Source organism: Perognathus longimembris, chromosome 20, assembly GCF_023159225.1.
Source record: "Perognathus longimembris pacificus isolate PPM17 chromosome 20, ASM2315922v1, whole genome shotgun sequence".
Lineage (NCBI taxonomy): Eukaryota > Metazoa > Chordata > Mammalia > Rodentia > Heteromyidae > Perognathus > Perognathus longimembris.
In genome coordinates this window covers 38,105,300-38,117,692 of record NC_063180.1, presented here as the reverse complement: position 1 = coordinate 38,117,692, position 12,393 = coordinate 38,105,300, and the positions used below count along the sequence as shown (strand labels likewise).

The following is a 12,393-nucleotide window of genomic DNA, read 5'->3' as shown; positions in this document are numbered from 1 at the left end:
CAGGGACCAGGAGTCTGCAGGCCGGAGCCCTCTTTGAGCTCTTTGAGCTCGTCCCACCACCAGCCTCGGGGACGGGGCCTCTCCTTCCCTAACACCACGTCTCCTCCTACAGATTGCTGGACTTTTCCAGCGAGGGATTTACAAACTGGGAGTTCATGACCGTCCACTGTTGGGGAGAGAAGGCGGAAGGCGAATGGACCTTAGAAATCCAAGACCTGCCCTCGCAGGTGCGCAACCCGGACAAGCAAGGTCAGTGCTGCCCCCGCAGGTCGGGACGGCTGCCCGTTCCCGTCCTCTTCATCCCAAGCCTCTCTCTACCCACAGATGCCTTGGGTAATCCTTGATGTGGGTATAGGCGGATGCGTGGCTTTCTCGATAACCTTGGGTGCTCTTCCACTTGAGCCATGCTTCCAGTCCAGCTTTTTGCTGGTTAACTAGAGATGGAGTTTTGTCAGACTTTTTCTGCCGCGACTGGCAGATTCTCAGACTGGGGAGAGGTTGAGATGGTGGATTCTCTGCAAAGATGTCTAGAGACGGCCATGTTCAGAAAGCGCTGAGTAGCAGAACGGATGAGGGATGTTTGGGTGATAGCGGCCGAAAGAACTGAGTACTGAGTGCTGTTCCCAGGAAGTCTGGAAGCTCTTCCAGGGTAGCAAGGACCCTCTGTAAGTCGGTGTCTGGGTGAGGAGAGACGCAGGCCTGCATGCACCCTGGAGCACTGCTGGATGAGCGTCACGGTGGGGGGGCGGGGGAGGGAGGACCTGCCGCTCGCCCAGTGTCACGTGACCCGGGATTGGCCCAGCACTGAGATGCTCTGGTCAACCTGCGAGGTCTAGTGTCTCAATCCAATGAAGAATTGAAGGAGCCGGTTGTTGCTGGCGCACGCCTATAATCCTAGCTATGCAGGACGCTGAGGGTCACAGTTCAAAGCCAGTGGGGGCAAGAAAAATCCATGAGATGCTTATCTCCAATTAACTACCAAAAAGTCAGAAGTGGAGCTTTAATTAGTCTGGAGGGGAAAAAAAAAAAGCTCAGGGACAGTACCGAGGCCCTGAGTTCAAGCCCGAGCCCCAGGATATTAACACACACATACACGCGCGCGCACACACACACACGGAATGGAAAAACAGCTTAGTGCTCTGTTTTAATGGTAGGCTGTGTAAAACCTACTTGGAAATCTTGGATAAGACCTGGGGTTTATTAAGTCATTAAGCGATATGAATCATGTACTCGTGTGAATAACTCTTACCTCCTGCCAGACTGAACTCGGCTTATGTTATTCGTTTTTAAAACTATTTGCTAAAACCAAGAAGAAATTAGTCATCCCTTTTCCTCTTCTGCTCCTAGACCAACGGGTGGAGGGGGGTGGGGTTCCTCCTTCCGGGATCCCTGATTTCCAGGAGGCAATTCTGGAATGGAAGCAGGAATCCTGCTTCGCAGCCAGGCAGTGGGTGCTGTCAGCTTCGCCTGCCTTCCCGCTGGGTCGTTTCTAACGGGATTCTTCCACCCCGATCGGTGGCAGGCCTCAGGCAGCAGGCCGCCCCACTCCTAAATCAGCTTCCCAGAAGTCTGGCTGCGTTTCCCAACCTCCACCACCGTGGCGCTCAGTCCCTGAGGCTGGGAATTCCGCTCAGCGTCCCGGGAATGACCACGGACAGCTTCATGCACACATTTCCCAGCTCACCAGCCTCTGCTCCTGTGAGCCGGGGGCAGAAAGCGACAGCGCAGGCCTGTCCACCACGTACCTGCCAGGTGTGCATTGATCCCACTGCGCGTTCTCACACCAGGGGTGGGGCACGCACATCACGTGACCTAGGGCTCGAAGTTGCGCTGGGCTCTGAGCAGTGATGCCACCAGGAGAGGTCCCTCCGCTGATCCCCCTGGTCTCCAAGGGCCACGGCCCTGCAGCCTGGCAGGGAGTGTGTTTTCCCTCGCCCAGCAAGCGGCCTGTCCTTTTTAGCTCGGAGGCTGGCGGTGTTGGTGTCTGGCTCCGGGTTGTGTGGGTGGGAGGTTTGTAGTTCACAGATTGTCTTTGGAAGACGATCGAATGAGCATGGACAGCTCTCGGTGCCTTGTCCTGAGCAGCCCAGGAGCCCACTTGTCCTGAGACGCTGCTTCTCCCGGACATTGGAGAGACTTTGAAGAACTCCCGGTGGCAGGGCGGGCTAGGCTGGGCTGGTGCTGGCTGTTTCCCCAGTAGAGCACAAGCAGCGCAGGAAGCCCTGGGGATAGAAGCAGATGGGCGCTTAGATGTTGTTTCCTGACGCACTCTACTCCTGCCTGGGAGGATGCAGTGTCATTGAGACATCCATTTTTTGTGGATCTGCCATTCTGGCACAATCCCCTGCCACAGCACTATGACTCAGACATCAGGAAGACTGGCCTAGATGACGACCTGCCAGAAGGCCGAGCACAGAGAGTAGCTGGAGACATTGAAAAAAAATCAAATCCGGATATTTAAAACATATTTTGAAGTGGTAACCATTAAAACAGTATGGCACCAGTACTAGAACAGACAGATACATTGGGGATCGTGTGGATGGCCCATTAAAAGAAATCCATAAAGCCACCATGTACTGTCATCCCTCAGCTTAGAGGACCATCCAAGGGAATCAGCATCCTTCGGTGCTCTTATCTTTTAATATGAAACGGCATAATATTAACATACAACCTGAACCCATCTCCAGAATGCTTTAAACTGTTTCTCTGGATGATTTATAGTATCCAGTATGATGGATAAGCTATATACAAAGTTGTTTACCCCGTATTCTTTGGGGGGTAACCACAAGATACAAATCCTGTGCCTGGTGTTTGCACATACCTTCTCTGTGCCTGGTGGAGGCAGGTTCCGGGCCGGGGGGGGGGGTGACTGGATGGAGCCTCACTTTGATGGAGATAGAATGAAATGGTGAGCAAAAAGCTGCCAAACCAAGCGGCCAGCCATTTGGAAAGGAAATCATTATTATGACAGATGAGTTTCACATAAAATACAAAACTTCTGTTTGGCAAAAAAACAAACAAAAAAACAGGGAAAAAAGATGTTAAACTTAGCAAAGTATTTGTAAAACATTTTGGACAAGCTTGAGTAATTCACACATGGCTTTTTAACGAGTCTATCTTGGAAGCTGGTACACTTGGTGTGTGTAGGGCCAGGGAGTAAATGTATTTGGCTTTCTGGTGTCTTCTTCGGTAAGCACCCCTGCCCCTGCCAGCTTTGCAATGTGAGAGGAAGCACGTACCCCCACGTACCCCAATAACTTAGCCGAGAAGCGCCGGGTACCTGCGGCCACTTTGAATCCCCTGGCTCTACCAGATGTAAAAGTTGCCCTTGAACTTGGTAGTTCTTCAAACTTAAGCAGCCTCTTTACTTGGATGTTATTTGAAGCACCCCATAATACCCCTGTTTTTCTTTTTTTCTTTTTTTTTTTTTGGCCAGTCCTGGGCCTTGGACTCAGGGCCTGAGCACTGTCCCTGGCTTCTTCCCGCTCAAGGCTAGCACTCTGCCACTTGAGCCACAGCGCCGCTTCTGGCCGTTTTCTGTATATGTGGTGCTGGGGAATCGAACCTAGGGCCTCGTGTATCCGAGGCAGGCACTCTTGCCACTAGGCTATATCCCCAGCCCTACCCCTGTTTTTCTATGTTTTTCCCCAGTCTGGGGAAAATTATGACTGTCTATATCTGAACTCATGTAGAGATAGATAGCAATACTGTCACATGAGTTTATTGTAAATTTGACTGATGGAAAATAGGCACACAGGCAACTTTCAAATAAATAGACACTGCAGAGACGGTAAATTTCATCTCGCCATTTGCTTCTCAGAGGATGTTTCCGCCTTTTGCCAAGCTCTTTGATCTGTAGCCAACCTGTCGTAGCAATTCATCAACAACTGTCTTTCCAACATAAATGTTGGTTTCTATATTTTTGTATGTGCGTGTGCCAGTATTGAATGTTGAACTCAAGAGCTTTTTTCCACTCAAAGCTGGTCTGTATTACTTGAGCCACAACTCCACCGTTGTATTTTTGCTGGCTAATTACAAATAAGAGGCTGGGCACTGGTAGCTCACGCCTGTAATCCTAGCTACTCAGGAAGCTGAGGTTTGAGATTTGAGAATCACAGTTAGAAGCCAGCAGGGCAGGAAAGCCCATGAGACTCTTTTTTCCAATAAACTTCCGAAGTGCCAGAAGTGGAGCTGTGGCTCAAGTGGTAGAGTACCAGCCTTGAGCAAGAAAAACAGTTCAGGGATAGCCTTCAAGCCCCATGACTGGCACAAAAGAAAAAAGTGAAATGAAGTTAAATGTCCACAAATAGAGCTTTAGACTCTGTGGTGGCATTGATATAGAAAGAGCATTTATAAATCACTGAGAGACAGAGCACCTCACTACAAGAATAGACAAAGGGCCCTGAAAAGAGATGAAGGAAAATGATCTACTTTTGTAAGAACCAAAAAGAGGTGGATATCAAGAAAGTGAGCCAGCCAGCAGCAGTACCAGGGATTCCAAAACCCATGCCAGGATGTGGGTGGCATTCCGCCCTGGAGCCCACAGGCTGGGTCCCATGTCACCTCTACCAGCTACTGGCTGAGAGATGTGGGCGTGGTCAGAACTGCCTCCGGAGCACATCATGGTGAGCTGGAAATGCTGATCTTCTTCCTCTTCCTCCTCCTCCCCCCTCCCACCCCCCACCCATCACCTGCTAAGACAGATGCAGCTTTTACCATAGACTTTGGGAACTGGTCCATTTGGTTCCCTTACGAAATCCAGCCTGGGGGAAGTGGTAGAGGCCTACTTCCCTAGGTGTGAGCTTTGGAAAAGTTAGGAAGTTGGAGACAGCAGACTCCGGGGCAAACAGTGCTGAGAGCAAACCAGATTGTGCCCTCCACCGAACTGGCTCCGTGGAATGAACTTCAAAACTCAGCAGGTAGCCGGGTGTGGATGGGCTCAGGTCTGTAATCCTAGCTACCCAGGAGGCTGAGATCTGAGGATCATGGTTCAAAACCAGCTTTGGCAGACAAATCCATGAGACTCTTATCTCCAATTAACCGGGGGGGGGGGGGAGAAAAAAGCCAGAAGTGGAGCTGTGGCTCAAATAATAGAGCGTCAGCCTTCAGCGAATAGCTAAGAAATAGCTCCCAGGCCCTGTGTTCAAGACTCCAGTGTACACACACACACACACACACACACACACACACACACACACACACACACACTCAGCAGGTACATTCTTTGTCTTCTCCTGAAGCAACATTTTTTCTCCCAAGCCAAAGCAACAAAGATTTATTTGCTAATCAGCTTTGCTTCACTCCGTGGGAGACAGACTGCAAGCCAGGGGCGGAGCTGGTGGGCCCCATGGCTTTGGTGTGCACCGGGGGACATTCTCGGGGTGAGAGCCATTCAGGCCGTTCCCACACATCTCCGCTTTCTCTGGAGCCCAGCCCAGCCCACGCCACTCCACCTGCCAGCCGGCCCCTTCTGCCCGCTCCTTCCCACAACCTGAAAAGTGAGGCTAAGGCAAGACCAAGTAGCCTGGCCAGGATTGCCCAGGAGCTGTAGACACACAGATACAGTGAGAAGCCCTTGGGGGAGGCCATGCAGCTGGGCGACGTCAAATGAGCCCAGAGCCACATCCCGCAGCCATGTTCCGAGCTGGTCAAACGAATTCAGAGGCAAGACAAAGAAAGGAATCGTGGGGAGACGTTGCCTTACAGAGTGGAAGAAAGGTGCATACTCAAGGGGACACATGAGCACGGCGGCTCCCGCCTGTAATCCCAGCTACTCAGGAGGTGGAGGGAGGAGGATCGTAGTCTAAACTTCCCCACACCCTGATTAAAAGTTCAAGACCCTACCCGAAGCAAAAAGGGCGGGGGGACAAGGCTCAGGTGGTTGAGCGCCTGCCCAGCAAGCACAAGGCCTGGGCCGGCACTGCCCCACCATCTATTATTCTATTATATACTTCCCTTTGTAGCTCCATGACAAGCACAGACACCTCACGCAGCGTTAGTTGAGAAGGAGCTGGACTTGAACCTCTGTCCTCCCCGTCTCAGCCTCCCAAGTAGCTAGGATTACAGGTGTGAGCTGCCAGCACCCAGCTCCCAAAACATTTTTAGAAGTAACCTGCCGGTTCACTTTTCCTGCTTTGCTTTGGATTCATCAGGTGTTCTTCAGAATTCCATTTTATTTCTTTACTGGCTTTCCAGCTGTCCTTTGAGTGCTTGCCCTAGGGATTGCAATATGCACCTTTACTTTATTACAGTTGACTTAGCACTAATATTGAACAATTTCATACTTTGTAAATCTAAGAGTTTCCTCCCAGGGTGATTCTATTGTCTCCCTCCCTTGTTTGTGTTTTAGTGGTGGTGTTTTTATTTCCATGTTCTTCGTGAACTCTATCCTACAGGAAGTTATTTTTCACTTTAAGTAGTCTTTTTGTCTCAAGGAAATTAAGAGAGCTACTCTGACGTTTACCGCCATCTTTACTATTTGAAGTGCTGGCTCTTCTTCCTGCAGACCCAAATTACCATCTGGTATCATTTTCTCTCAGGTTGAAGAATTCCATTACTATTTCTTATCATGCTGCTTTGCTGGCTGGCAATGAATTTGCTCCGTGTTAATTTATTTTGAAAATGTCTTTCTACCTATTCGTAACAGGTGTTTCAATTGGATGTGGAATCTGGCTTTTCATGGCTTCTTTTTTGGTTTGTTTTTAAAAATTCAGTTATATGTATATGTATACACACACACACACACACACACACACACCACACACACATTTTGCTGGGGCTTAAACTCAGTTGCCTGGGCACTATGCTTCACTTCTGGCTTTTTTAACAAGTAGATTGGAAATAAGAGTCTCACGGACTTTCCTGCCCAGACTGGCTTTGAACTATGATCCTCAAATCTCAGCTTGCTGAGGCATGAGTCATGGGTGCTAAGCCTGATCATTCTTGTTTGTTTGTTGTATCTTTGTTGCCAGTCCTGGGGGCTTGGACTCAGGTCCTGAGCACTGTCCCTGGCTTCTTTTTGCTCAAGGCTAGCACTCTACCTCTTGAGCCACAGTGCCACTTCCCGCTTTTTCTGTGTATGTGGTGCTGAGGAATCCAACCCAGGGCTTCATGTATGCTAGGCAAGCACTGTACCTCTGAGCCACATTCTCAGCCCCTGATCATTCTTTTTTTTTTTTTTTTTGGCCAGTCCTGGGCCTTGGACTCCGGGCCTGAGCACTGTCCCTGGCTTCTTCCCGCTCAAGGCTAGCACTCTGCCACTTGAGCCACAGCGCCGCTTCTGGCCGTTTTCTGTATATGTGGTGCTGGGGAATCGAACCTAGGGCCTCGTGTATCCGAGGCAGGCACTCTTGCCACTAGGCTATATCCCCAGCCCCTGATCATTCTTAATCGTTAACAATGTCTTACATGGTAGCACCTAGGAATCCAAAGTATTAGCTTATAGTTTTTAATCCAACAAAACCTTCCCCTTCGGCTTTGTCTTCAACACTCAGTTTTTCCCTGGAGGATTTTTAATGCTTCATTCAACATTCTGGGCATAGAAAATCGCCGTTTCTCTTAGTGTGTTTCTATTGGCAATTCAGCCTTGGTTTCTCCTTAATTCGGGGTCCTTTTGATTGATAGGTGTGATCCTGCCTGCTCTGTAGGAAGTGAGTTCTTGGAGGGTAGGCAGTGATGATTAAAGCTAATTACTGGCAGTCCCGACTGGCACGAATTAGTCCCTGCCTCCTACCACCTTACCAGGCCTCTCATGGACATTGGTAGGCAGCCTGCTGCCAGCACTGGCCTTGGTATAGCAGGTGGATTTGTGCTTATGTTTCCCTTTTCAGAACTCTGAAGGTGAACAAGCCAAAGAACTTGGCTTTTAAAGAACTCTTCCTGGGTCCAGGTGTGGTGGCTCACGCCTGTAATGCAAGCTACTCAGGAAGCTGAGATCTGAAGATTGCAGTTCAAAGCCAGCCTAGGCAGGAAAGTCTATGAAATTCTTTATCTCCAATTAACCAGCAAAAAGCCAAAGTGGAGCTGCGACTTAAGGGATAGAATGCCAGCTTTGAGAAAAAAATAGTCAAGTGAGAGCAAGAGGCCCTGAGTTCAAGTCCCAGCAATGGCAAGTGTGTACATACATGCATACACACACAAATACAACAACAAAAACGGTAACAGCAAAGAAAATCACCTCCTGAAAACGAAGTAATTCCCAGTGTTGGCAAGTTTTTAAAAAATTAAATAATTTTATTTTTACTATTAATGTGTTGTACAGAGGGGCTACCATCTCATAAGTCAGACAATGAGTACATTTATTTTTTCCGTTTCTGGGGCTTGAACTCTGGGCCTGGGCACTGTCCCTAAGTTTCTTTTGCTCAAGTCAGGCACTCTACCACTTGAGCCACAGAGCCACTTCTGGCTTTTTTTTTTTTTTTAAAGTAGTTTATTGCAGATAAGAGTCTCATGCCAGGGCTGGTTTCAAACTACGATCCTCAGATCTCAGCCTCCTGAGTAGCTAGGATGACAGGCATGAGCCACTGGCACCTAGCTTCATTTCTTTCTTTCTTTTTTTTTTTGATAGTGTCATTTCTTCCTTTACTTTCCCCCAGTTTCCCCCTCCCAACCCTGCCCACAAGTTACATAGTTCCTTTTCTATGTAGTGTATACTAAATAGCACAATTACATTTGTTCACCATCCTCCATCATTTCTCTACCCTCCCATTACTCTCCCCAGAAGAAAAGAACACCAAAGCAAAAACAAACACTACCACTACCACCACCACCACCACCAACAACAAATCCCGCGTTTCCATTTCCTGCAGTGTGTTACAATAAATAGTGTTTTAACCATTCAGAGGAGTTACACCTTTGTGTTCCTTCCCTAACGGAGCCCTCCTTTAGTCTGTTTGTGTGTGTCTAGAGTCCTCTGTAGATTATCATGCCATTATATTTTAGATCTGCTTCTACATAGGAGAGAGAACACGCGCCATTTGTCTCTCTGAGCTTGGCTTACCTCACTTAGCATGATTTGTTCCAGGCCCATCCATTTCTCTGAAAATGACATAACTCATGCTAGTAGATGAGTGATGTTCCTGTGTACATATGTACCGCATTTTATTAATCCACTCATCTGTTGTGGAACATCTGGGCTGTTTCTATCAGTTGGCTATTGCGAATAGTGCAGCGATGAACACGGGTTTGCAGGTGTCTTTATTATATCCTGGCTTGTGACGTTCTGGGTAGCTGCCCAGGAGTGGTATGACCGGGTCCTAAGGAAGATGTAGGTTTCATTTTTTGAGGAACCTCCAGACCGCTGTCCAGAGTGGTTGTATTAGTTTTCATTCCCACCAACAGCATTTGTTGTTGTTTGACTTCCTGATGGTAGGCAATATAACTAGGATGAGAGAGGATCTCAGAGTTGCTTCGATGTGCATTTCCTTTATGTCTTGGCAGGTTTTGGTCACAGTAACCTTGAGCAAACCTGCCCAGTATCCGCATTCTTGTTAAATGCCTGGTCCAGGGCAGGACTAGCATTCTGGTCCGGGTCCTCTAGGTGGCAGTGGTGTGCAGCGCCGCGTGGACCCCGGCTGGGTCTGGGATAGCCCTGGAAGTGGCTGGCCTCTTCTTTGGTCTCTCTACATCCTCACTTCTCCTGTCTCCTTCCCAGCCAGAGTGTGGCTCCGGGAGAGATGCGGAGGGAGCCGCCCTGGACCCCTCTCGGTGGCCGTGTGCAGGATGCTGCCCTGGCATCCGGTCTGACTGGCTGGGCGACAGGGCTGCGGCGGGGCCTTGGTGAGGAAAGGAGCCTCGGTGCCCCTGCCGTAGTGGCATTTGACGTCACGTGCTCAGAGCCTGCACTAGGTCTTGCTCTCCACCCAGGGCTTCCACACGGGGCTCTGTCAGGAGAAAGGAGTCTGGGCGGCAAACGTGTATCTTCAGAAACGAAGATAAAGGACGGCGGCATACGTTCTTCGAGTCCGTGCCAAGGGGTTCGTTAAAGAAGTGGACGTGTCCATATTGTGAACATTTCTTCCCCTCCCCCACCCCTATTTTTTTTTAACTCCTGTTAAGCCTGGCACTGGTGGCTCACACCCGTCCTCCTAGCTTCTCGGGAGGCTGAGATGTGAGGATCATGGTTCAGAGTCAGCCTGGGCAGGAAAGCCCATGAGACTCTTGTCTCTAGTTAATGACTAGAAAACGAAGTGGAGCCGTGGCTCAAGTGATGGAGAGCTAGCCTTGAATGAAACAAAAGCTAACGGAACCGAGTTCAAGCCCAGAACCGGTACAAACAAAAGCAAAATGAAAACAACAACAACAACAACAGACCAACTCCAGGTCAGGTTTCCTGCCTCTCTTCAGATACAAGCAGACGTGGACACACAGCCCTCATTTCCACATGGTGGCAGGGGGCAGAGCCTGACCCCCTCCCCCCACACCCCAGCACACGCATCCCTGTGCCAGGGAGGCTGCGCGGCGGCCCCTCCGAAGCCACAGCCGAGGCTTCCCTCGCGGTTGGATCCAGGATCCACACAGCAGAGCCCCGCCCCTCAGCGCCCCCCAGTGCCCCGCTCCTCACCTGGCACCCACCAGGGATCCCAAGGGGAGAAGCACCCCCCAGGGAGAGTGCAGGGTGCCCAGGGGCACAAGGTACCTCCAGACAACAATGTGTCCCATACAGTGGAACCCCCACCCCCCTGCTGGGGAGAAGTGGGGGGCAGCTCTTGAGCACGGGAGCAGAGGCGCTCTCACGGGTCCGGGGAAAGCACCAGATGGCCCGGACAGCGCCCCCCCCCCCCCCCCCGCCATGGTCATCAGCTGGGCAGAAGTTGGAGGCAAGACAGAGAGCTTACTCCAGTGACAGATGGAAACCTTTTTTTTTTTATTCATTTCTTTATTGTTATTATAGAGGTGGTGTACAGAGGGGTTATAGTATATAAGCCAGGTAAGGAGTACATTTCTTTTTGTCACCCCTTCCCTCGCTCTTTCCCGTTGTTCCCTCCCATCCCTCACCCACAAGTTGTACAGTTCGTTTTCCACGTAGTGTCCAGTGAGGACCACGGCTGCGTTTGCTCGCCCTTTGTCCCTCCATTCCTGTGTCTCTCCACTTCCCCTCCCAAAGACATGAGCAAACAAACAAGAGGAAAAGGAAACAAAAACAACAACAAAGGGGGGAAAACCCTCTTGTTTCCGTTTCCTTGGATAAATATTATTTTGTATGGTCAGAGGCGCATAGGCTTTGCGCCTTTGTGCTCCTCTCCTAAGCATAGCCTCCTTTGGCCCCTGTGTGCGTGAATGCCGGCAGACCTGCATCATTCATCACGTCCCGGTGTAGTTCAGGTCTGGCTTTCATTTGTCTCTCTGAGCTTGGCTCACTTTAAGATGGAAACCTTTGCATAGGCTGGCGAGTCTGCAGGGGCTTCCAGGGGCTGCCCCTCCCCCCCTCCCCCCCCCCCCCCACCCCCGGGTGACTGTCCCTTTCTGGCCCTACAGGAAAGTTGAAGGAGTGGAGCCTGATCCTGTACGGCACCGCGGAGCACCCCCACCGGGCCTTCAGCTCCCACCAGTCCCGCTCCCGGATGCTGGAGCTCTCAGCCCTGGAGACGGCGCCCCCCGTGGCCGCTAGCCCGTCGGTCCAGGCGGAGCTGCCCGAGGAGGAGGAAGATTATCTAGGTAAAGAGCTCATAGCCAGAGTTGATGGTTAACCTCTGGAGTTCGCTTTTCCACCGTGGCTCTCAAAAGTGGGGCTGTTCCTGGCAAAAGGCGGGGGTGAGGATGGTGATAGGTCCTCTCTTGCCCAGAAATGGTAATAATGATGGTAATTTGCACTCACACAGCTCCTCACATCCAAGACTCTCCTAATATTATACAAACCAGTAAGTATACTTCAAACCAGTAAGTACTGTCTGACCCTCCCAGGCTGGGACGATTGAGCTTCTCTATGCCCAACCAGAACTGGCATTTGTCCCTGGTTCATTAACTGCCTTCATCATACCGCTTAGCTTCATGACTCGCTCCATGCCAGCCCCTTGCAGTGGTCCTCTTGTGGAAGAATGCAACTGCAATCCGGGACCCAGGAAGGTGGGGACTCTAGTATAGCCAGGAAAGGAGTTAGTGGTAGAGGAAGACGATCAGCCTTGAACACCGGGCTTGAAGCCCTAGGGGAGAATGTCAAGAGAAGGCATCAACAGAGACTGATAGTAAAGCAAAACGTCTCAAAACTCTCTGTGGTCCGGGCACTGTGACTCGCACCTGTAATCTACGTAGGAAGATTGTGGTCTAAGGCTAGCCTGGGCAAAAGCATGAGACCCTATCAGTGAAAAAAAAATGGGCTAGAGACATAGCTCAAGGGGTAGAACAACTGCCTAACAAGCTCAAGGACCTGAATTCAAGCCCCAGTACCGTGAACAA

The 12,393-nt window shown here is 50.3% G+C and overlaps 1 protein-coding gene across 1 annotated transcript in view; it reads left to right on the top strand.

The window, feature by feature from the left end:
* Pcsk6 (proprotein convertase subtilisin/kexin type 6) overlaps window positions 1–12,393 on the top strand; it is a 93,332-nt gene that overhangs the window by 66,944 nt on the left and 13,995 nt on the right. Inside the window, exons 13-15 of the mRNA XM_048369047.1 lie at window positions 113–249; window positions 11,476–11,655; window positions 11,820–11,858. Coding sequence (XP_048225004.1) covers window positions 113–249; window positions 11,476–11,655; window positions 11,820–11,858 — 356 coding nt within the window. The remainder of the gene's footprint in view (window positions 1–112; window positions 250–11,475; window positions 11,656–11,819; window positions 11,859–12,393) is intronic.